This window comes from Oncorhynchus nerka, linkage group LG18, assembly GCF_034236695.1.
Source record: "Oncorhynchus nerka isolate Pitt River linkage group LG18, Oner_Uvic_2.0, whole genome shotgun sequence".
Classification (NCBI taxonomy): domain Eukaryota; kingdom Metazoa; phylum Chordata; class Actinopteri; order Salmoniformes; family Salmonidae; genus Oncorhynchus; species Oncorhynchus nerka.
The window spans coordinates 54,813,658-54,839,829 of NC_088413.1; the positions used below are offsets into that span (position 1 = coordinate 54,813,658).

A 26,172-nucleotide genomic window follows, 5' to 3' on the forward strand; every position below is an offset into this window, starting at 1 on the left:
CCTGCAAAATCGGCAGTGTATCAAATACTTGTTCTCCCCACTGTAGCTTTGGGGAGAATGCCATTACATCATACATTTCCCTTCCATATAGATTCTGTGACCAAGACGTCCACGCCGTCGTTCAATAAAAACGGCAAGGCAGCCGGCCCCCAAGGGACCCCATGGGAGACACTAGTGGTGTTCGCCATCAACCTGAAGCAGCTCAACGTCCAGATGAACATGAGCAATGTCATGGGCAACAACACGTAGGTCTCCCTTTTTCCCCTCTCACGCAACACACTATACTCTACTCCAGGGCTCTCCAACCCTATTCCTGGAGAGCTACCATCCTGTAGGTTTAAGCTCCAACCCCAGTTGTGACTAACCTGATTCAGCTTATTTACAAACTAATTATAAAAATCAGGTGCGTTTAGATTAGGGTTGGAGTGAAAACCAGCAGGACAGTAGCTCTCCAGGAACAGGGTTCGAGAGCCTTGTTCCACACGCTAGGGGCCAGTTTCAGTACACAGATTGTCTATTCCATCTAATTCATATCAGCACATTACCTAATGTTTATATCTGTAGGGGTTAAAGTTCTCTGTCACTGCAATGAATTTCCGTGATATGGGTTCTGGAGAGGCAATAAAAATATCCTGGGAGATATATTCCCGATGTTCAGATGAAGGGAATTATATAGTCTATAATGCGCCCCACAGCAGCGCTCAAATCAGACACCGGTGTGTAGCCTACTGTAGCTGCTGGCAAATGAAAGCAGTTTTGGCATGTGTTTAAAAAAACTGGGGATCCCAGTTTTACATTGCAATTATTTCTCTACTCCTTCAATTTCGTTATTTGCAGTTGTTTTACAAATGCATTTTTACAACCGGAATTTCAAGCATGGTTTAGGCGCAGCTGCACAACAGAGCTCTTAAAGGGGGGAAATGTCGTCTTAAAAGGACAACGACATACTTTCTAATAGAGACAAACAAAAAATTATCATTATTTCAATATTTATAATAAAATATATATATATATTTTTTTTAAATACAAACAGGATGTTGTGTCCAATGGGGTAAATGCAGATAGACAAACCCCATGCTTCAGCCTATGTAAATTGAATATAGGCACTATGCTTCATAAGTTGGGCTGCAGGTGATGATGCTTATTGCTAATAGCACATCTAATAATACAGGCCATGCATAGGCTATATGCATGGTCCAATATGCTAAAATATTTGTAACATAATTTTTACCAATTTGTTATTGTGCCCGTTTCTAACTATTTTTCAGATGGTGTCAGCATAATTTTATTTTCATAAATTTTGGAGTAGAATATCCTTTTAAAAAGTCACCAGAACTGAGCTTCTCAGTCCTTTTAAATAGGACCCCGGGTTGAACCCTGGAACCCCTAAGCAAAGGGACTGGAATTTGTCAAGCTCGCAGTTTATACATGTACAAAATTATCATCTTTCCCTTAACCTCTTGGATGTAATGTCCTCTGTTTAGGGGACTTGCGTAGTTCTGCTAGTGTTATGTGGGATGTGAAATCTCAAACCACTTGAAATTGGGATGTCCCTCCTACCATTTAATTCGCTCTTCTGACTGTCCAAGCACATGCCTGCAATCCTTACATCTTAGCGTAGCAGGGGCAATTGGTTTCATCACTGTAGCACATTCAGCGCTTGATTTATAGCCATTAATATAAAATAATTAATCAATTTTTTTTTATTTTTTTTTACACTTTCTGTTTGTCATAGACAGACAATATTAATATGAGATGAAAGGCAAGTTCCTAACGAGCTGTAGAACATTTTGAGGATCTCAGGACCCATGCCAAATCTTTTTAGTTTCCTGGGGGGGAATAGGCTTTGTCGTACCCTCTTCACGACTGCCTTGGTGTGTTTGGACCATTCTAGTTTGTTGTTGATGTGGACACCAAGGAACTTGAAGCTGTCAACCTGCTCCACTACAGCCCTGTCGATGAGAATGGGGGCGTGCTCGGGTCCTCCTTTTCCTGTAGTCCACAATCATCTCCTTAGTCTTGGTTACGTTGAGGGAAAGGTTGTTATTCTGGCACCACCGGCCAGGTCTCTGACCTCCTCCCTATAGGCTGTCTCGTCGTCTGTGATCAGGCCTACCACTGTTGTGTTGTCTTCAAACTTAATGATGGTGTTGGAGTCGTGCCAGGCCATGGAGACGTGGGTGAACAGGGAATACAGGAGGGGACTGAGCACACACCCTTGAGGGGCTCCCGTGTTGAGGATCAGCATGGCAGATGTGTTGCTACCTACCCTCACCACCTGGGAGCGGCCTGTCAGGAAGTCCAGGATCCAAATGCAGAGGCAGGTGTTTAGTCCCAGGGTCCTTAGCTTAGTGATGAGCTTTGAGGGTACTATGGTGTTTAACGCTGAGCTGTAGTCAATGAATAGCATTCTCACGTAGGTGTTCCTTTTGTCCAGGTGGGAAAAGGGCAGTATGGAGTGCAATAGAGATTGCATCATCTGTGGATCTGTTTGGGGTGCAAATTGGAATGGGTCTAGGGTTTCTGGGATAATGGTGTTGATGTGAGCCATTACCAGCCTTTACCAGCCTCTCTCGGCTACGGAGAGTGTGATCTCAGTCGTCTGAAACAGCTGATGCTCTCATGCATGCCTCAGTGTTGCTAGCCTCGAAGCAAGCATAGAAGTGTTTTAGCTCGTTTGGTAGGCTCGTGTCACTGGGCAGCTCGCTGCTGTGCTTCCCTTTGTAGTCTGTAATAGTTTGCAAGCCCTGCCACATAAGACGAGCGTATCTGTATCTGACAACCTATATAAAAACTGAACAATTCTACATATAACCCTTAACAAAACAATGCCTCCTAGAAAGCAGATGTTACTTATTCATGAGGAGGTGGGTGGAACTATTTCCCCTTGCTCTTGTTTACCTCTAGTTGGACCACCAGTGGGCTGAAGAGTCAGGGTCGTCTATCAGTGGGTAGTAACCGAGACCGAGAGATCAGCATGTCCGTGGGCCTGGGTCGTTCCAAACTGGACTCTAAAGGCGGCGTGGTGGGGGGCAACATAGATGTCAACACCCTGGAGATGGTCTGTAAGTACAGGGATGAGAAATAATGTATTAAGCCACTGGCATGTACTGTTCACTTTTTGTGCAATTCCAAATACATTGTGATGGATGTCAAAGATTGTACTCTAGCCTCGGGTCTTGGCGTTTAAATGGTAAACAAATTCAGCTCCAACTTAAACATCCCTGTCAAACTAGTAGAATTTGACAGGGAGATCTCTCTGCCGCACCTAACAAAACATATTTGTTTGTTGAAGCACACATCTCGGAGCACCCCAACCAGCAGCCCAGCCATAAGATCCAGATCACCATGGGCTCCACGGAGGCCCGTGTGGACTACATGGGCTCCAGCATCCTCATGGGCATCTTCAGCAACGCAGACCTACAACTCCAGGACGAGTGGAAGGTCAACCTGTGCACTGTTGAGACCAGCCTATCAGAGAAAAGGTAAATAAGCTAGCCTACTAGAGAAAATGTATAACCAAAACCCCTGTGGCTACATTCTTGTCTGTTCTCATTTTCTGACCATTTCTCACTCACTCCCTCCTTTTTTCTATCCCATCGCTCTCCCTTTCTGCCTCTCTTTTTACTTATCATTTCCCCTCTCCAGTGAGATCTTTGTCCACGGTGACTTGCAGTGGGATATCTTCCAAGTGATCATCTCGCGCTCCACTACCCCCGACCTCATTAAGATCGGGATGAAGCTGCAGGAGTTTTTCACCCAGCAATTTGACACCAGCAAAAGAGCGTTGTCCACATGGGGTCCAGTCCCCTACCTGCCCCCGAAGGCGCCGGTCATCAACATCGAGAAAGAAGCTGCAGAGCTATGTAAGAATCCGTTATCACTGGTTTCCTGGGTTTCTTTTGGTGTCGATCGAAATGCTCTTACCTCTCTCTTTCGTCCCTCTCCTTCTATCGTCATTGCTCTCTCTCCCAGACATGGATGCAGCCCACCATCGTCACTGGCCTGGGGTTCTGAAGGTGATCGCTGGATGCCACATCTCCCTCTTCCAGATGCCTCTCCCAGAGGACGCCGTGCAACTGGGTGGCTCCATGAGTCTCCATGGCAACCACATGACCCTGGCCTGCTTCCATGGGCCCAACTTCCGCTCCAAGTCCTGGGCCTTATTCCACCTGGAGGAGCCCAACATAGCCTTTTGGACCGAGGCTCAGAAGATATTGGAGGATGGTAAAGGCTTTCAAGAGACAGAGAGGGGGGGATGTGGGCTAAAGCAAGTCCCCAAAATACCTCTAACCTCAACCTATTTTTTACCCAATCAGGCTCCACTGATGACTCCACTTATATCGTGCAGACATTGGATTTTCATCTGGGTCACAACACCATGGTAACCAAACCCTGTGGAGCACTAGAGAGCCCCATGGCCACCATCACCAAAATCACCCGTCGCCGGCACGAAAACCCCCCTCACGGTGTAGCCACAGTCAAAGAATGGTTCAATTATGTGACTGCCATGAGGAATGAGGGTAAAGGCTACTAAATTCTACCAATGTTATATACACGGTCTACTGTTTCCCTTGACCCAATGTACTCAAGACGCCTGCCTCATTCTAATGTATCCTGTTCCCCAGAGCTATACCTCTTGCGTAATGTGGACGCCAACAACACAGAGAGTGGGGCTGCCTCCAAGAGTTCTAGCCTGCTAAGCAGCTTCCGAGGCTCATCCAGCTATAACCATGAGACAGAGACCATCTTTGCCCTACCCAGGATGCAGCTGGACTTCAAGTCCATCCATGTTCAGGATCCAGACGAACCCTCCTTGACTGGTAGGCTCAGTTGGTATTCGGTCCACCAGTATGAACAGACCACAATTAGCAATGGTATATATTTAGGGGCAACGTTGTTGTTGAAGTCCACTTGTATTGTCCTCCAAGAATATTTTTGTCATTTTCAGTTTGTTCCCATTAATACAGTGCCTTGCGAAAGTATTCGGCCCCCTTGAACTTTGTGACCTTTTGCCACATTTCAGGCTTCAAACATAAAGATATAAAACTGTATTTTTTTGTGAAGAATCAACAACAAGTGGGACACAATCATGAAGTGGAACGACATTTATTGGATATTTCAAACCTTTTTAACAAATCAAAAACTGAAAAATTGGGCGTGCAAAATTATTCAGCCCCCTTAAGTTAATACTTTGTAGCGCCACCTTTTGCTGCGATTACAGCTGTAAGTCGCTTGGGGTATGTCTCTATCAGTTTTGCACATCGAGAGACTGACATTTTTTCCCATTCCTCCTTGCAAAACAGCTCGAGCTCAGTGAGGTTGGATGGAGAGCATTTGTGAACAGCAGTTTTCAGTTCTTTCCACAGATTCTCGATTGGATTCAGGTCTGGACTTTGACTTGGCCATTCTAACACCTGGATATGTTTATTTTTGAACCATTCCATTGTAGATTTTGCTTTATGTTTTGGATCATTGTCTTGTTGGAAGACAAATCTCTGTCCCAGTCTCAGGTCTTTTGCAGACTCCATCAGGTTTTCTTCCAGAATGGTCCTGTATTTGGCTCCATCCATCTTCCCATCAATTTGAACCATCTTCCCTGTCCCTGCTGAAGAAAAGCAGGCCCAAACCATGATGCTGCCACCACCATGTTTGACAGTGGGGATGGTGTGTTCAGGGTGATGAGCTGTGTTGCTTTTACGCCAAACATAACGTTTTGCATTGTTGCCAAAAAGTTCAATTTTGGTTTCATCTGACCAGAGCACCTTCTTCCACATGTTTGGTGTGTCTCCCAGGTGGCTTGTGGCAAACTTTAAACTACACTTTTTATGGATATCTTTAAGAAATGGCTTTCTTCTTGCCACTCTTCCATAAAGGCCAGATTTGTGCAATATACGACTGATTGTTGTCCTATGGACAGAGTCTCCCACCTCAGCTGTAGATCTCTGCAGTTCATCCAGAGTGATCATGGGCCTCTTGGCTGCATCTCTGATCAGTCTTCTCCTTGTATGAGCTGAAAGTTTAGAGGGACGGCCAGGTCTTGGTAGATTTGCAGTGGTCTGATACTCCTTCCCTTTCAATATTATCGCTTGCACAGTGCTCCTTGGGATGTTTAAAGCTTGGGTAATCTTTTTGTATCCAAATCCAGCTTTAAACTTCTTCACAACAGTATCTCGGACCTGCCTGGTGTGTTCCTTGTTCTTCATGATGCTCTCTGCGCTTTTAACGGACCTCTGAGACTATCACAGTGCAGGTGCATTTATACGGAGACTTGATTACACACAGGTGGATTGTATTTATCATCATTAGTCATTTAGGTCAACATTGGATCATTCAGAGATCCTCACTGAACTTCTGGAGAGAGTTTGCTGCACTGAAAGTAAAGGGGCTGAATAATTTTGCACGCCCAATTTTTCAGTTTTTGATTTGTTAAAAAAGTTTGAAATATCCAATAAATGTCATTCCACTTCATGATTGTGTCCCACTTGTTGTTGATTCTTCACAAAAAAATACAGTTTTATATCTTTATGTTTGAAGCCTGAAATGTGGCAAAAGGTCGCAAAGTTCAAGGGGGCCGAATACTTTCGCAAGGCACTGTATATATTTGTTGGAATGACTCTGTTGTTTCCCCTCTGTTTCAGACTCCAACAGTAAGCCCAAGGTGGAGTGCAGCGTGGTGACTGAGTTCACAGACCACATATGTGTCACCATGGACGCCGAGCTCATCATGTTTCTGCACGACCTGGTCTCTGCCTATTTGAAGGAAAAAGAGAAGGGTGAGAGCCCCTGAAATGTCAACAGCAGCAGCACACTATACAGTGGGGCAAAAAAGTATTTAGTCAGCCACCAATTGTGCAAGTTCTCCCACTTAAAAATATGAGAGAGGCCTATAATTTTCATCATAGGTACACTTCAACTATGACAGACAAAATGAGGGGGAAAAATCCAGAGAATCACATTGTAGGATTTTTAATTAATTTATTTGCAAATTATGGTGGAAAATAAGTATTTGGTCACCTATAAACAAGCAAGATTTCTGGCTCTCACAGACATGTAACTTCTTCTTTAAGAGGATTCTCTGTCCTCCACTCGTTACCTGTATTAATGACACCTGTTTGAACTTGTTATCAGTATAAAAGACACCTGTCCACAACCTCAAACAGTCACACTCCACTATGGCCAAGACCAAAGAGCTGTCAAAGGACACCAGAAACAAAATTGTAGACCTGCACAAGGCTGGGAAGACTGAATCTGCAATAGGTAAGCAGCTTGGTTTGAAGAAATCAACTGTGGGAGCAATTATTAGGAAATGGAAGACTTACAAGACCACTGATAATCTCCCTCGATCTGGGGCTCCACGCAAGATCTCACCCCGTGGGGTCAAAATGATCACAAGAACGGTGAGCAAAAATCCCAGAACCACACGGGGGGGCCTAGTGAATGACCTGCAGAGAGCTGGGACCAAAGTAACAAAGCCTGCCATCAGTAACACACTACGCCGCCAGGGACTCAAATCCTGCAGTGCCAAACGTGTCCCCCTGCTTAAGCCAGTACATGTCCAGGCCCATCTGAAGTTTGCTAGAGAGCATTTGGATGATCCAGAAGAAGATTGGGAGAATGTCAGATGAAACCAAAATAGAACTTTTTGGTAAAAACTCAACTCGTCGTGTTTGGAGGACAAAGAATGCTGAGTTGCATCCAAAGAACACCATACCTACTGTGAAGCATGGGGGTGGAAACATCATGCTTTGGGGCTGTTTTTCTGCAAAGGGACCAGGACGAATCTCATGTATCGTGAGATTTTGAGTGAAAACCTCCTTCCATCACCAAGGGCATTGAAGATGAAACGTGACTGGGTCTTTCAGCATGACAATGATCCCAAACACACCGCCCGAGCAACGAAGGAGTGGCTTCGTAAGAAGCATTTCAAGGTCCTGGAGTGGCCTAGCCAGTCTCCAGATCTCAACCCCATAGAAAATCTTTGGAGGAAGTTGAAAGTCCGTGTTGCCCAGCAACAGCCCCAAAACATCACTGCTCTAGAGGAGATCTGCATGGAGGAATGGGCCAAAATACCAGCAACAGTGTGTGAAAACCTTGTGAAGAGTTACAGAAAACGTTTGACCTCTGTCATTGCCAACAAAGGGTACATAACAAAGTATTGAGGTAAACTTTTGTTATTGACCAAGTACTTATTTTCCACCATAATTTGCAAATAAATTCATTAAAAATCCTACAATGTGATTTTCTGGATTTTTTTTCTCATTTTGTCTGTCATAGTTGAAGTGTACCTATGATGAAAGTTACAGGCCTCTCTCATCTTTTTAAGTGGGAGAACTTGCACAATTGGTGGCTGACTAAATACTTTTTTGCACCACTGTATGTAGCAAACCAGAACGATTAACTGTACTTTACATGATAACTTTATATATACTGAACACAAATATAAATGCAACAATTTCAAAGATTTTACAGTTCATATAAGGAATCAGTCAAACATGCCTAATTGGTGACATGTCTGGTGAGAATGTAGGCCATGGAAGAATTTGAGAGAAATAAGCTTTTTGTGCATATGGAACATTTCTGTTTTTTTTATTGCAGCTCATGAAACATGATAACTTTCACTGATAACTTTATATAGAAGAAAAGAGCAATGTAGGTACAACTAAAATATAAATGAAGCTGAATTATAGGTGCTCTTTGTTTTAGGAACTAGTAGTCATAGAAGAACATGGAGAACCAAGGCACTCTATAGTTTCACACAAACTCTCTCTCCCCCCCTCTTCCCTGGTTTGCAGCCCTTTTCAACCCCCGGATCTTTGCCACTCGGCCTGGCCAGAAGAGCCCGACAGCCCTGCATGATGAGAACTCCACAGACAAGGAGGAAGGCATCAACTACACCACAGTGGACTGGAGAGAATTCATGTGCAACACCTGGCACCTGGAGCCCACACTCCGGTAAACCAGACCCAAGCCATCAGACCAATAATATATGCCACTGTGCAGACACTTTTTGTTAACTCGAAATGACACAACGACAAGGTTCCAGTTGAACAAAGTTTACTATACTGTATGAACACACTACAAGGTAGCCATTCCACTCAAGGCTAGGTCCATCAACATCAAGACTTCCCGCGCAGGCGCACTCTTGACTGAGTGATAGCCCTGAAATAACAGAAATATAGGGATACTTAAAACATGAACTTAACACTTTTATCCAAACTAACAATACAGTACATTTGTAGTATGTGTAATCGATCCCTGTGTTTTGTGACTCCTTAACCCCTCACCTGAGCATTTCAACTACTCCATAAGCCCACTTTTAGGCCTATACCCTAAACGTAAACCCTTTTGTCCATACATCTGTGGGTTTCTTGACTCAGTCTTAATTATCAATTTCCGTAGGCTCATCTCCTGGACAGGACGGAAGATCGATCCTGTCGGCGTGGACTACATTCTGCAGAAGCTAGGCTTCCACCACGCAAGGACTACAATTCCCAAATGGCTCCAGAGGGGGGTGATGGACCCCCTGGACAAGGTCCTCTCTGTCCTCATCAAGAAACTTGGCACGGCCCTGCAGGACGAGAAGGAGAAGAAGGAGAAGAAGGAAAAGATGGGACGAGACAAAGACGAGCACTAACTCATACAGCCATATGTTTTAACACAACACTTTAAAAGCTGGAGGTCAGACAGTAAATCCTCAATGAACAAAACACTGGATAACTGGAAACACTGGATATTTCCTTGACTACTGTGCATTTGTCATAGGTGCATTTACCGCTAAGCCATGTGCATTTAAGCATAGATGTTTACAGTGGTGCATGCCACTATGGGGTTTGACTGAAAGTTTTGCACTGTTTTTATGTATATTTTGAACAAAGTAGTAAGTGAAGTCTTATTTGGCTGCTTGAAATGATAACCCTGAAAAACCCCAACATGGATTATATGTTATACATGCTTTATATGGTGTTATCAGAACAAATTGAAGACATCGTTTATTATCCTTCTTTGGAGGTTCATTAACTTTTTCTGTGGGGGGGCACTTCTAAATCATTGCCTGTGTTTTGTTTACAATGGAACAAACGCATGGTAAGGTTGGAAAGAGCAATATCATCCGTTTTTCTCAATTCATCCCAATGACAACGTTTTTTGAAGATGGTTCCTGTTAACAAAAAAGCATTGGATCGTTCAGATCCACTTAGGTCAATCTAAAACGTGATAAGATGTATTGTAACGATAAACAATGGTTCATTTTTTTAAATGTATCTTAATTTAATGGGTATCTGAAATGTATAGTCTATAACCCATGTGTGCTGGGTGTGTCAAGCCTGTTTTTTTTTTATATGTGCAATAGACCAGTGTATATAAAATAACTGTGAATTTCTTAAATGTGTTGATTTCTTAACATAATAAAATCATTGCCATCCTATTTTACATCTGACTTCATTGTCTTATATAGCCTACTGTTATTTCTCAGATTTCCTAGATTTCAGGCAAGTGACAAAAGTTGTGTTGCTCTCTAAATATGCTTTACCTTGGTTTCTGAGCTAATTCCACATGAAGTATTTCAACTTTTGAAAGATATTCCAGTGGCTTTGATCCAGATCTTTGTATCAGCCTGCCTAATTTCACTACCTCAGTCGTATCTCCTCACTCACATCCCCTCATTATGAGGCAAGTTCCCATTTGTTTAATGCTGTGTATTATTATTTATTTTTTCATTTTTGATTGTGCGTTGGTGAGGAAGGAAAAGACTGGCAGAATTAAGCGATGGAAAAGGTGGACTTGCTTTGTGATGTTGACTGATAATTGCTGCACCATTTAACCTGGGCCTCCGATAACTGTGTGTGTGTGCGCGAGAGAGAAATGTTATACAACACTCAAGAACTCTTGTGGGTTCTGTTCAGACTATCCTGCAGATATTTTGCTACAGTTATTCAAACTTTCAAAATACAGAAATCATTCGGGGCTAATTTCTGTATGTTGAAAGTTACGTAAACATTTTGGGACTATGTCAATAATGTACTAATGAAACAAATACCAATAGATCGTTTTTGGGTGGGGTTTTCCTTTAAGTAGGGAAATTGTTTAAATGAGGACAGCTAGTTAAATTAAACAACGACAAAGGGGCTCTAAACCTAAGTCTTTTGATTGAAAGTCGGACTCCATTAGGCTACATGGTGTGTTCTAACTAATAACAGTAGATAAATGGTCCACAAAGGTACTCAAACCATCACTCTTCAGATCGTGAATCATATGCCTTATCCATTAGGCCACACAGTCTCTGATAACAAGATACATGGTTTATGTATGAAAAGTGTCTAAATGAAGAAAACTAGTCATATTTATCAACTTCGAAGAAACACTATCACTCAATCGTCTGATGCAGAATCAGATGCCTTATCGATAACGCACACAAACTGAATAACAAACCTAAATACCAATATCCTACCTTTTCCCTGCAGCAAGAGACATGTCAGGTTCCCGATTTCCCTACATAAGACATGTCTCTTGTTGCTTTCATACTAAAACGCTGTGTATTGTTTTTGCTGTAAGCTTCTCTACAAAAGGCTACAAAATAATAAAGGAAGGTGTGAATGACCGGTCAAATCTCAACGCCATTCTGAAACACCATGAGGGTAGTCCTGAACACACAGACAATATGATTAAGTGGAGAGAACTTGATCTGTGCCTAAATCGGGGACAGACTCTTGACCAGATACAAATGACAATTTTGGAGGCTGAAAGAAAGAGATGGTGGGGACGTCCTTACACGTTTCATAAGTATCACCCAGTCTCTGGCTGAAAGAAAGAGATGGTGGGACGTCCTTACACGTTTCATAAGTATCACCCAGTCTCTGGCTGAAAGAAAGAGATGGTGTGATGTCCGTACACGTTTCATAAGTATCACCCAGTCTCTGGCTGAAAGAAAAAGATGGCGGGATGTCCTTACACGTTTCATAAGTATCACCCAGTCTCTGGCTGAAAGAAAAAGATGGCGGGATGTCCTTACACGTTTCATAAGTATCACCCAGTCTCTGGCTGAAAGAAAAAGATGGCGGGATGTCCTTACACGTTTCATAAGTATCACCCAGTCTCTGGCTGAAAGAAAAAGATGGCGGGATGTCCTTACACGTTTCATAAGTATCACCCAGTCTCTGGCTGAAAGAAAAAGATGGTGGGATGTCCGTACACGTTTCATAAGTATCACCCAGTCTCTGGCTGAAAGAAAGAGATGGTGTGATGTCCGTACACGTTTCATAAGTATCACCCAGTCTCTGGCTGAAAGAAAAAGATGGCGGGATGTCCTTACACGTTTCATAAGTATCACCCAGTCTCTGGCTGAAAGAAAGAGATGGTGGGATGTCCTTACACGGTTCATAAGTGTCACCCAGTCTCTGGCTGAAAGAAAAAGATGGCGGGATGTCCTTACACGGTTCATAAGTATCACCCAGTCTCTGGCTGAAAGAAAAAGATGGCGGGATGTCCTTACACGTTTCATAAGTATCACCCAGTCTCTGGCTGAAAGAAAGAGATGGTGGGATGTCCTTACACGGTTCATAAGTGTCACCCAGTCTCTGGCTGAAAGAAAAAGATGGCGGGATGTCCTTACACGGTTCATAAGTATCACCCAGTCTCTGGCTGAAAGAAAAAGATGGCGGGATGTCCTTACACGTTTCATAAGTATCACCCAGTCCCTGGCTGAAAGAAACCTAGCATACAGGTGTTCATCAGACAAACTCTTCCAACCAGATAATGGAAACTTCCTAAAAGAGGTTGAATTACTGCCAAAATTTGACACCGTTATGGAAAATCATCTCAGCAAAATTAAAGATGAAGAGACACATGCTCATTACATTGGGAAGAGCACAGAATGAGCTGATTTTTAGTGACAAGATTCTGGAAGCAATAGTGACTCAAGTTAAGAGACTCAAAGTACTTCTCAATTATCTTTGACTGTACACCTGACATTAGTCACCAGGAGCAAATGTCCAATTTTCTGAGAAGCGTGGCTTTAAAGGGAAAGCCAGATATCAAGGAACACTTCCTCGGCTTTGTGAATGTTGAGGTTACAACAGGCTTGAATCTGTCCACTGTCATCTAATATAAGCTGAACGAGCTGAAGTTTCCATTTGAAGATTGCAGAGGGCAAGCTTATAATAATGGGGCCGGCATGAAGGGCAAGCACCTAGGAGTAAAGCCAGACTGCTCAAAAAACAAATCCAGAGTTGTGTACGTCCCATGTGGAGCACATACTCTTAACCTTGTCATTGCAGATGCTGCCAAATCTTCAAAAGATGCAGTTGGGTTTTTGGGGGGATGTGCAAAAGCTCTTCACTTTCTTTTCAGCGGGCACACAAAGATTGAGTGTTTTGAAGAAACACGTGAACATAACCATGAAGTCATGGAGTGACACAAGATGGGAGAGTAGGCTCCAAAGTGTTCATGCAATCAGGTATCAGGCTTCTGAGGTTAGGGAGGCATTACTGGAAGCCAGACAGACGATCAACGATCCTGTAGCCAAAGGTGAGGCACATGCACTTGCAGAGGAAATTGGGTCCCACCTCTTCTTGATTTGCTGTGTCGTATGGTGTGAGATAATGAAAATGACATGGTGAACAAGCTCCTCCAGTCCGCCTCAATGCAGTTGGATATCGCAGTGAATTTAATCTCGCAGTGAATTTAATCTCAAATGCAAAGGCCTCCCTCAATACATACCGGGAAACTGGATTCTCTGAGGCCAGGACAACAGCCAAAAGCATTTGTGAATAAATAATGTGGAGGCTGTTCTGAAAGAGAAGAGACTGACAAACAGCAAGCAGCATTTCAGCTATGAGGCTCCTGATGAACCAGTGACTGATGCACTGAAAAAGTCAACTACTTCAACATTGTGGTCGACTCTGCTGTGACATCCATGGATGAGAGATTTGAAACGCTCAACCAGGTGAAAACCAAATATGGAGTGCTGCTGAACTTTCTCTCAGATGTCCAGTGAATCTTTAAAGACTCGCTGCATGGAAGTTGAAAACACTCTAACCTTCAGAGATGACTGTGACATCAGTGGAATGGATCTGGCACACGAGATTCAGAATTCACCTGATCTGCCATCAGATAAGATGACTGCCTTTGAGCTGCTTTCCTTTCTCTGTAAGAAAACCAGGAGGAACTCTATCCTAACCTTTGGATAGCCCTTAGAATTGCAGTCACTCTACCAGTAACAGTAGCATCGGCAGAGAGGAGCTTTTCAAAATGAAAGCTCATCAAAAGCTATCTGAGGTCTTCCATGTCACAGGAACGTTTGAGTGGTCTGGCCATCATGACCATAAATCATGAAGTAGAGAAACACATGTCCTATGAGGACATCATTGATGATTTTGCCTCAACAAAGTGCAAAAGAGGAATATTTTGATGGTAAGATTTTAATTCAAACATTCAAATGTTTACACACTTAGTAACATTTAAGATTTTATGTCAGAAGTGCATTTGTATAAAGGACTGCTTAACTAACTACAGTATGTGACATACTTTCCCAATTTCTCCCACTCATTGCAGATAGACCGGGGAAAATGCCCAGGCTGTAGAGGGAACCAAAGTTAATCACACAGGTGTATAGGTTTTATTTGACTTTTTTAAGACATATAGCTGCAGCCATAGCCTATAGGCTTATGTTTACATTGTGTAGACAAAGTTAATTGTATAATATTGTGAGGACTGGACTAATTACCAGGCGGCAGAGCCAAAGCTCAGGGTTATATTTAATTATTTTCTACATTTTATATCTTCTACAATTTCTTATTTATGTTAATATTCACTTATCGTAAGATTCTATAGAAAATATTACATTCAATAAATATTGTTTGTTTATACCTCATTCTGTTCTGTATAGGTCTAAATCAAATCAAATCAAATGTATTTATATAGCACTTCGTACATCAGCTGATATCTCAAAGTGCTGTACAGAAACCCAGCCTAAAACCCCAAACAGCAAGCAATGCAGATGTAGAAGCACGGTGGCTAGGAAAAACTCCCTAGAAAGGCCAAAACCTAGGAAGTGGGGTGGCCAGTCCTCTTCTGGCTGTGCCGGGTGGAGATTATAACAGAACATGGCCAAGATGTTCAAATGTTCATAAATGACCAGCATGGTCAAATAATAATAATCACAGGCAGAACAGTTGAAACTGGAGCAGCAGCACGGCCAGGTGGACTGGGGACAGCAAGGAGTCATCATGTCAGGTAGTCCTGAGGCTTGGTCCTAGGGCTCAGGTCCTCCAAGAGAGAGAAAGAAAGGGAGAAAGAGAGAATTAGAGAGAGCATACTTAAATTCACACAGGACACCGGATAGGACAGGATAAGTACTCCAGATATAACAACCTGACCCTAGCCCCCCGACACATAAACTACTGGAGGCTGAGACAGGAGGGGTCAGGAGACACCGATGACACCCCCGGACAGGGCCAAACAGGAAGGATATAACCCCACCCACTTTGCCAAAGCACAGCCCCCACACCACTAGAGGGATATCTTCAACCACCAACTTACCATCCTGAGACAAGGCCGAGTATAGCCCACAAAGATCTCCTCCACGGCACAACCCAAGGGGGGGCGCCAACCCATACAGGAAGATCACATCAGTGACTCAACCCACTCAAGTGACGCACCCCTCCTAGGGACGGTATGAAAGAGCCCTAGGAAGCCAGTGACTCAGCCCCTGTAATAGGGTTAGAGGCAGAGAATCCCAGTGGAAAGAGGGGAACCGGCCAGGCAGAGACAGCAAGGGCGGTTCGTTGCTCCAGAGCCTTTCAGTTCACCTTCACACTCCTGGGCCAGACTACACTCAATCATATGACCCACTGAAGAGATGAGTCTTCAGTAAAGACTTAAAGGTTGAGACCGAGTTTGCGTCTCTCACATGGATAGGCAGACCATTCCATAAAAAATGGAGCTCTATAGGAGAAAGCCCTGCCTCCAGCTGTTTGCTTAGAAATTCTAGGGACAGTAAGGAGGCCTGCATCTTGTGACCATAGTGTACGTGTAGGTATGTACGGCAGGACCAAATCGGAAAGATAGATAGGAGTAAGCTCATGTAATGCTTTGCAGGTTAGCCCTTGCCTTAACAGGAAGACAGTGTAGAGAGGCTAGCACTGGAGTAATATGATCACTTTAAAAAATATATAATTTATCACTGCTGAAGTGAAAGCCATCCTCTCTTGAGGAATGCTGATTTTAAGTTAGCTTTGCGACAGTAATAAAAATACATTTTGGATTGTTCTTATTTTATTTTCAATTAAGTTGGAAAAATAGGATGATCGAGCAGCAGTGATGTCTCTTCGATACTGCATGGTGCTGTCTTTCCAAGCTAGTCGGAAGACTTCTAGTTTGGTGTAGCGCCATTTCCGTTCCAATTTTCTGGAAGCTTGCTTCAGAGCTCTGGTATTTTCTGTATACCAGGGAGCTGGTTTCTTATGAGAATTTTTGTTTTGTTTTTAGGGGTGCAACTGCATCTAGGGTATTGCGCAAGGTTACATTGAGTTCCTCAGTTAGGTGGTTAACTGATTTTTGTACTCTGATGCCATCTATTTTGTCAGAGTCACAAGTCAGGGCTTTGTGATGGCCACTCCAATACCTTGACTTAGTTGTCCTTAAGCCATTTTGCCACAACCTTGGAAGTATGCTTGAGGTCATTGTCCATTTGGAAGACCCATTTGCGACCAAGCTTTAACTTCCAGACTGATGTCTTGAGATGTTGCTTCAATATATCCACATAATTTCCTCCTCGTGATGCCATCTATTTTGTGAAGTGCACCAGTCCCTCCTGCAGCAAAGCACCCCACAACATGATGCTGCCACCCCCATGCTTCATGGTTGGGATGGTGTTCTTCAGCTTGCAAGCCTCCCCCTTTTTCCTCCAGACATAACGATGGTCATTATGGCCAAACAGTTCTATTTTTGTTTCATCACACAAGAGAACATTTCTCGAAAAATAACGATATTTGTCCCCATGTGCAGTTGCATACCATAGTCTGGCTTTTTTATGACGACTTTGGAGCAGGTTATGTCGATATAGGACTCATTTTACTGTAGATATAGGTACTTTTGTACCTGTTTCCTCCAGCATCTTCACAGGTCCTTTGCTGTTGTTCTGGGATTGATTTGCACTTTCCGCACCAAAGTACGTTCATCTCTAGGTGACCGAATGCGTCTCCTTCCTGAGCGTTATGACCGCTGCGTGGTCCCTTGGTGTATATACTTGCATACTATTGTTTGCACAAATGAACGTGGAACCTTCAGGCGTTCGGTAATTGCTCCCAATGATGAACAAATTTTTTTCTGAGGTATTGGCTGATTTCTTTTGATTTTCCCATGATGTCAAGCAAAGAGGTACTGATTTTGAAGGTAGGCCTTGAAATAAATCCACAGGTACGCCTCCAATTGACTCAAATGATGTCAATTAGCCTATCCGAAGCTTCTAAAGCCATGACATCATTTTCTGGAACTTTCCAAGCTGTTTAAAAGCACAGTCAATTTAGTGTATGTAAACTTCTGAACCACTGGAATTGTGATACAGTGGATTATAGGTTAAATAACCTGTAGTAAACAATTGTTGGAAAATTAGATGTAGATGTCCTATCCGACTTGCCAAAACTATAGTTTGTTAACAAGAAATTTGTGGAGTGGTTGATAAACTAGTTTTAATGACTCCAACCTAAGTGTATGTAAACTTTAGATATTCAACTGTAGATATTCCATAAAAAATCTGCCGCTTCCAGCAACAAAAGTAATTTACAACATTAACAATGTCTACACTGTATTTCTGATCAATTTGATGTTATTTTAATGGACAAAAATGTGCTTTTCTTTCAAAAACAAGACATTTCTAAGTGACCCCAAACATTTGAATGGTAGTATACATATTTATTTGTTTTTGATACTTCAAGGGGTCTTAAAATTCTAAATCAAATAGCTAAATTATCCTTTGTATGACCTTAAAACAATTACATATAGCTTAGTAGATTGCCAAGCAACAGAAGAGGGAGGAGCTCCGGAGGCTTAGAGAGGAGGAGGGGCCACAGGGGTCAGTTAGACTGGACACACCCCAGGACCACAGACTGGACAGACAGGTACACACCATAAACACACATAGCAGAGCACCAATAGTCACATCAAATAAAATCACATACAATCCCGCTTCTAATGACCAGTCATTATGTTAATCACAAGTGAGTACATCTTCCTCTCTCCCTCAGTCCAATTTGATATAGCGTTTTGTTGGCATTATGAAATATGCAAATATTGCATAAGAGTCCCTGTAGCCAATAGACTAGTATGGTTTGTATCTGATCCACATTAGGAAAAACATGGAGAAATTGATTTTATAATAAATTACAACCAAATACCTCTCCTACTCTCTCCATCTCTCTCTCTCTTACTCTCTCCTTCACAGACACCAAATTACCACACTCCCCTTCAGCCTCACTGGGATGGTAGTCATGGCAACATCGATGCTAATCTCCAGTGGACACGGAAAGAGAGAGGCAGAAAGTGAGGAGACTGGTTTGTGCTTCATCCCTCCCTCATCCCTCTAATTTTTAAATACTTATATTTGCTCCTCCTCTACCCCTTACACTCTCTCCCAACTCCCACTCATATCTACCTCCTCTCTCTCCCTCATTCTCTCCATCTCTTCTCCCCTCCCCTTACTCTGGCAGATCACACACACACACACACACACACACACACACACACACACACACACACACACACACACACATATGTTATGGGTGATTAGGCTGGCTGAGCTGTTGGCCAGAAGCCTTCTGAGGGAGAGAAGAGAGGGGGGTTGGAGAGAGTGTGTGTGTGTATAGATGTTGTATCTAGATTTACCACTAGGAGGCAGAGTGTGTTGAGTTTAGCAGCGCAGAGGGCTCAAGCAGCGGGGAGGAGCAGACGGCTCATAGGCTGCTGTGGTGTGTGTGTGTGAGTTGATCAGTGGAATGAAGCGCACGGACAGACAGTCAGAGAAGCAGGCGGTGGAAGGCTGAATTGTTACCACAGCTCCACATGGATGAGGATTAATTAATTAGATTATCACACAATTACTTCTCAACACACACACACACACACCCACACACACACACACAGGTCTGTTAGCTGGAAGATGCTGCATTAACTCATAACAAGCCACTGTCTCCCTAGATGACCGTGGTGAGTCAGCCATGCAGGAGATGCAGAGGGCGAGAGAGAGGGGGGGATGAAGAGAGGCTAGAGGAGAAGAGGAACAGGAACGGATTCCACAGCTGCCGCTGGTCGCGAGGAGCACCTGGTATGAGAGGGGATAGAGTGTTTCCTAGAGAGGAGGAAGGGGAGGAGGGATGGAGAGGAGGCTGTCGTGCAGTGACAGGCTCTGATGGCTCCTCGCTCCCTGGGAGAGTCAGAGACAGAAACACAGCGGCTGAGGAGGGACAGGAGGTATTTGGAAAGTGAAGTGGGATCAGAGGAGGAGGGTGTGTTTTGGTTCGGGACGAAAGGAACGGGAGTAACATGGCCGCTCAGTCTGATGGAGGGGGATGGGGAGGAACGGGGGAGGGTGTGGGGGAGGGGGTGTTTGATGGAGACACAGAGGGAGACTGTCAGCCTCTGGAATCTGCAGCCATTCACATCTGTCTCTGTTGCCACTCTGCTGTCTGCTATTGGGGCTGTCGCTCCAACTGCCTGGGAAACCTGCTGGGGGAGGACACTACTGGGTAAGTGTGTGTGTGTAGTATGATAATTGTCTCTGCTATTCTCATGTTTACCCTTGTACCATTATTATTATGATCACTCCTATTATAGAGGGATTGGAGGGACCGGAGTTGGCAGGGGTAACGATTTAAGGGAGACTCGCTGCCCGCCAGAGGAGGGCCTGTGGCTGGACTGCCTCTGGCTGATCCTGGCTCTTCTCGTCTTCTTTTGGGATGTGGGAACAGACCTACTTCTCGCTGCGGACTACTACACCAGACAGGACTATCTGTGGTTTGGTCTGACGCTTTTTCTTGTACTGGTGCCGTCGATGGTAGTTCAGATCCTGAGCTTCCGCTGGTTCATCCAGGACTACAGCGGAGAGTGTCTGACCACCTGGCTGGGGACAGTGGACTGCAGCAAGGGAGGAGAGAGAGAAAAGCTGACCAGGCGAGGTCCAGCCGAACAAAGATGGATTTATCCCGGGACAGACCGGGTCAGAGTGGCCTCAGTGTGGCTGTGGCAGATCACCATACACATTCTACAGCTGGGACAGGTCTGGAGGTAAGGACAGAGCATGTCACCCTGTTCTCTCCTCCTCTACTGTCCATACAATAGACCACATGTTCACCTCGCCTCACACACACTTTATGTGAGTTTGCCTGCATGCATCTGTGTTTGCAGTTTACCTTAGATAATATTTTTTATTATTATTATTTTTTTTACCTTTATTTAACCAGGTAAGCTAGTTGAGCACAAGTTCTCATTTACAACTGCGACCTGGCCAAGATAAAGCAAAGCAGTGCGACAGAAACAACAACACAGAGTTACACATGGAATAAACAAGCTGTACAGTCTATAACACAATAGAAAAAAAAGAAAGTCTATAATCAGTGTGTGCAAATGGCATGAGGAGGTAAGGCAATAAATAGGCCATAGTAGCAAAGTAATTACAATTTAGCAGATTAACACTGGAGTGATAAATAAGCAGATGATGACGAGCAGATGATGGTGTGTAAGTAGTGATACTGGTGTGCAAAAGAGCAGCAAAGTAAATAAAAAACAATATGGGGATGAGGTAGGTAGATTGGGTGGGCTAATTACAGATGGACTATGTACAGCTGTAGCGATCGGTTAGCTGCTCAGATAGCTGATGTTTAAAGTTAGTGAGGGAAATGTAAGTCTCCAGCTTCAGCGATTTATGCAATTCGTTCCAGTCACTGGCAGCAGAGAACTGGAAGGAAAGGTGGCCAAAGGAGGTGTTGGCTTTGGGGATGACCCGTGAGATGTACCTGCTGGAGCACGTGCTACGGGTGGGTGTTGTTATCGTGACCAGTGAGCTGAGATAAAGCAGACCTTACCTAGCATAGACTTATAGATGACCTGGAGTCAGTGGGTCTGGCGAGGAATATGTAGCAAGGGCCAGCCGACTAGAGCATACAGGTCGCAGTGGTTGGTGGTAAAAGGCGCTTTGGTAACAAAACGGATGGCACTGTGATGGCATCCAATTTGCTGAGTAGAGTATTGGAAGCTATTTTGTAGATGACATCGACGAAAGTCGAGGATCGGTAGGATAGCCACGTATTCTAGGTCAGAACCGTCCCAAGTAGTGATGCTAGTCAGGCGGGCAGGTGCGGGCAGCGAACGGTTGAAAAGCATGCATTTGGTTTTTGCAGCTCTTTCAGAACATCTGCGATCTGGATTTGGGTGAAGGAGAAGCTGGGGAGGCTCGGACAAGTAGCTGTGAGGGGTTGGGGTAGCCAGGAGGAAAGCATGGCCAGCCGTAGAGAAATGCTTATTGAAATGTTAGATTATCATGGATTTATCGGTGGTAACCGTGTCGCCTAGCCTCAGTGCAGTGGGCTGCTGGGAGGAGGTGCTCTTGTACTCCATGGACTTTACAGTGTCTCAAAAATTTGGGGAGTTAGAGCTACAAATTTCTGTTTGAAAATGCTAGCCTTTGCTTTCCTGACTGTGTGAATTGGTTCCTGACTTCCCTGAACAGTTGTATATTTCGCGGGGACTATTCGATGCTATTGCAGTCCGCCACAGGATGTTTTTGTGCCGTTCAAGGGCAGTCAGGTCTGGAGTGAACCAAGGTCTATATCTGTTCTTAGTTCTACATTTTTTGAAAGGGGCATGTTTTTTTAAGATGGTGAGACGTGAATAGCTTTGCTTTTGTGTGAGTGAAAGTCTAAGATAGAAATAGGGGGTGTTTATGTTTGTCCTATTTCAGTGCATGTCAAAGTGGGTAACCTGTAAGTGTGAGGTACGACATGGAAATTAGTTTTTGCATATCCCAAGTCCCCCTGAGACACCCTTGGAGAGTGAGGTCACGGCCAGGGATCAGCCATTATTGATGGCGACCTTGGAGCAATTGGGGGTTAAGTGCTTTGTTCAAGGACAACGGCAGATTTTTCACCTATTCGTCTCAGGGATTTGAACCAGCGACATTTTTAGTAACTGGCCCAACACTCTTTACCAGTAGGCTACCTGCCACCCACCCACGCACGCACGACGCACACACGCACGCACGCACGCACGCACGCACGCACACACACACACACACACACACACACACACACACACACACACACACACACACACACACACACACACACACACACACACACACACAGCTATAAAAACAGGCAACACTGAATTACAGTCAGTAGCATTAGCAAGGTTACTCGAACAATCCAAATGGCCATATAAGCGACAAAGGGCACGTGTGCAGAACATGGGCAGAAGCTGCACTGACCTGAATAAAGCTTATTTCCCCACTGTTTGAAAAAAACAGTTTTAAACTATTTGGGCTCAATCGATTTTCATCTTCTCTTGCGTTTGCGCTACACCCTGACTGAACACCAATAGTCAAAGCCCCCCCAACCACACACACACACACACTATCTCACTCCCACTCTCTTTCAGATTAATCTTTAATGGCCTAGGTGCCTGAGGGAGATGTTGAGTGGGTTTAAGAGCGGGTGTGCATGTGTGTGGGTGATGGGGGTTGGGAGGCAGCTCAGTGATTTGTAAATGAGAGTTGTCTGAGAAGCGTTTGGACCGTCCACGTTTGTCTAGTAATGCACTGAGCATTCAAATACATGGTGGGGTGGGGGCTCTGACTGACTGGATGACACCGGTATGACTGTTTGACACACACACCGGGTTGTGTGGTTTCTTGCATGTTTTTATAAAGGCTCACAGTGAAAATAACAACCCTGCTCCTCCCCAGTGGTGTGTGTCTGCATGTGTGCCCATGTGTAACACTTCCCCTAATGGTGTGGCCTGTCCCAAAGAGTGGTGTATGTGTGTGGAATGGTTCGGTCTGATTGAGATAGATCACTGTGAGATGGAGTAGAAGGAAGAAAACACACATAACAGTAGTGAAGGGGGAGGGGACTGAGGGAGAGAGCGAGAGAGTGAAAGGATGGATAACAACAAACTTTTTACGCAAATGAAACACAAATCAATAAGTTCTCTCTCTCTCTTCTTCCTCTGTTGTGATGTGGCATTTTTCAGGTTTCTCTGGGGAAATGTGTGTCTGCATGTGTGTGTTTCTAAGTGGCCAGTGAATTATTGATGTCATATGAAATTTGCTCATATGACGCAGCCCAGATGGTTGTATGCGCATGACTACGCACATGCATACACACAAACACCCACAGCCTGGGGCACTCCGTAATTGACATTATTCATTCAAACAAGTTCTATCTCTCTCTCTCTCTCTGGGCCATGATGGCGGTATTACAGGGACCATGATGATTGACGTCTCACCTCCAACTTCTGACCCCCAGGTATATCCGTACGTTGTACCTGGGTATCCAGTCCCACCGTATGAAGGAGCTTAAGGAGGCCCAGAGGAGGTTCTACTGGGCCATGATGTTTGAGTATGCAGACGTCAACATGCTGCGGCTACTGGAGACCTTCCTGGAGTCAGCTCCTCAACTAGTACTACAGCTCTGTATTATGATACAGCAGAACCGGGCTGAGACTCTACAGTGTACGTATACACACACAGTTCACACACAGTACACATTACACACACACTCACTCTTCAACTAGCATTACCAAGATGAGAATCAATCCCTCTCTCTCTAGGTATATCTAGTCTAGGCTCTCTTCTGTCTCTATCCTGGGTGTTGGCTTCGTACCACAAGCTCCTGCGTGACTCCAGGGACGACCAGCGCAGTCTGAGTTACCGCGGTGCCCTTCTCCACCTTCTCTGGCGCCTCTTCACCATCTCCTCCCGCGTTCTCTCTCTCGCCCTCTTCGCCTCCCTCTTCCACCTGTACTTTGGCATCTTTGTGGTGCTCCACTGGTGTGGCATGGCACTGTGGGTGGTGCATGGAGGAACAGACTTCTGTATGTCTCGCTGGGAGGAGGTGCTATTTAACATGGTGGTGGGGATCGTCTACATCTTCTGTTGGTTCAACGTCAAGGAGGGACACACCAGGGGACGCATGGTTGCTTACTACTCCCTGGTACTGGCTGAGAATACACTTCTCACCGGACTGTGGTATGTAGACAGACAGACACACCTATGTGTTTTATCATCTAATAGGTGTACCTATCTTAATCATTGCAGAGACAAATGTGTGTGCGTGCATATCATAATAGTTGCATGTGTGTGTGTTACAGGTATGTGTATCGTGACCATGCAGACACAGACAACTACGCGGTGCCAGCGTTGTGTGGTGTCTACCTGTCCTTTGCGGGTGGAGTACTGGTGATGCTTCTATACTACGGCCTTCTCCACCCCTCTCACACACACCCCACCCCGGCCTCAACCTGCTGTGACGAGCTGCTGTGGGGTAACCCCTGCCCCCCTCCGCCACGCCAACCCCAGCCCATCTGGCCACCCCTTCCCACAGTGATGATGTCATCGCAGACAGCTGTCTGCCGGTGTTCCAGGTGCGTTCAGAGCCCCCCACCTCACGCCATTTCGAGGGTCCTCTGATAAAGATTGACATGCCCAGGAAACGTTACCCGGCCTGGGACGCTCACTACGTGGACAGACGGCTGCGAAGAACCATCAACCTACTGCAGTACCTGACACCTGCAGCCGCAGGCATTCGATACAGGGATAGATCTCTGCTCTATGAACTACTGCAGTACGAGTCTTCTCTCTGACACACATATACATATACATACAGTTGAAGTCGGAAGTTTACATATACTTAACTTGTTTTTCAACCACTCCACAAATTTCTTGTTAAACTATAGTTTTGGCAAGTCGGTTAGGACATCTACTTTCTGCATGACACAAGTAATTTTTCAAACAATTGTTTACAGACAGATTATTTCACTTATAATTCACTGTATCACAATTCCAGTGGGTCAGAAGTTTACATACACTAAGTTGACTGTGCCTTTAAACACCTTAGAAAATTCCAGAAAATGATGTTATGGCTTCATAAGATTCTGAGAGGCTAATTGACATCATTTGAGTCAATTGGAGGTGTATCTGTGGATTTATTTCAAGGCCTACCTTCAAAATCAGTGCCTCCTTGCTTGACATCATGGGAAAATAAAAAAAAATCAGCCAATACCTCAGAAAAAGAATTGTAGACCTCCACAAGTCTGGTTCATCCTTGGGAGCAATTTCCAAACGCCTGAAGGTACCACGTTCATCTGTACAAACAATAGTACAGAAGTATAAACACCATGGGACCACGCAGCTGTCATACCGTTCAGGAAGGAGACGTGTTCTGTCTCCTAGAGATGAACGTACTTTGGTGCAAAAAGTGCAAATCAATCCCTGAACAACAGCAAAGGACCTTCTGAAGATTCTGGAGGAAACAGGTACAAAAGTATCTATATCCACAGTAAAACAAGTCCTATATTAACATAACCTAAAAGGCCACTCAGCAAGGAAGAAGCCACGGCTCCAAAACCGCCATAAAAAAGCCAGACTATGGTTTGCAACTGCACATGGGGACAAGGATCATACTTTTTGGAGAAATGTCCTCTGGTCTGATGAAACAAAAATAGAACTGTTTGGCCATAATGACCATCGTTATGTTTGGAGGAAAAAGGGGGATGCTTGCAAGCCGAAGAACACCATCCCAACCGTGAAGCACAGGGGTGGCAGCATCATGTTTTGGGGGTGCTTTGATGAAGGAGGGACTGGTGCACTTCACAAAATAGAGGAGGAAATGATGTGGATATATTGAAGCAACATCTCAAGACAACAGTCAGGTAGTTAAAGCTTGGTCGAAAATGGGTCTTCCAAATGGACAATGACCCCAAGCATACTTCCAAAGTTGTGGCAAAATGGCTTAAGGACAACAAAGTCAGGTATTGGAGTGACTCAGTTACACCAGCTCTGTCAGGAGGAAGGTGCCAAAATTCACTCAACATATTGTGGGAAGCTTGTGGAAGGCTACCCGAAACTTTTGACCCAGGTTAAACAATTTAAAGGCAATGCTACCAAATACTAATTGAGTGTATGTA

General features: G+C 44.3%; 2 protein-coding genes across 2 annotated transcripts in view; both read left to right on the plus strand.

The window, feature by feature from the left end:
* Positions 1-10,431, plus strand: part of LOC115146126 (bridge-like lipid transfer protein family member 1) — a 129,583-nt gene extending 119,152 nt beyond the window's left edge. Inside the window, 10 exon segments of the mRNA XM_065004191.1 lie at positions 92-245; positions 2,908-3,065; positions 3,296-3,485; positions 3,649-3,866; positions 3,976-4,227; positions 4,320-4,523; positions 4,629-4,823; positions 6,642-6,776; positions 8,796-8,955; positions 9,403-10,431. Coding sequence (XP_064860263.1) covers positions 92-245; positions 2,908-3,065; positions 3,296-3,485; positions 3,649-3,866; positions 3,976-4,227; positions 4,320-4,523; positions 4,629-4,823; positions 6,642-6,776; positions 8,796-8,955; positions 9,403-9,637 — 1,901 coding nt within the window. The 3' untranslated portion in view covers positions 9,638-10,431.
* A 9,105-nt stretch (positions 10,432-19,536) lies between these two features.
* Positions 19,537-24,849, plus strand: LOC115146777 (XK-related protein 6-like). The gene is given in 6 exon segments (XM_029688823.2): positions 19,537-19,739; positions 19,828-20,277; positions 23,514-23,719; positions 23,818-24,235; positions 24,358-24,536; positions 24,539-24,849. Coding segments are annotated over 6 exon segments (1,767 nt in total).
* Positions 24,850-26,172: the final 1,323 nt, after the last annotated feature.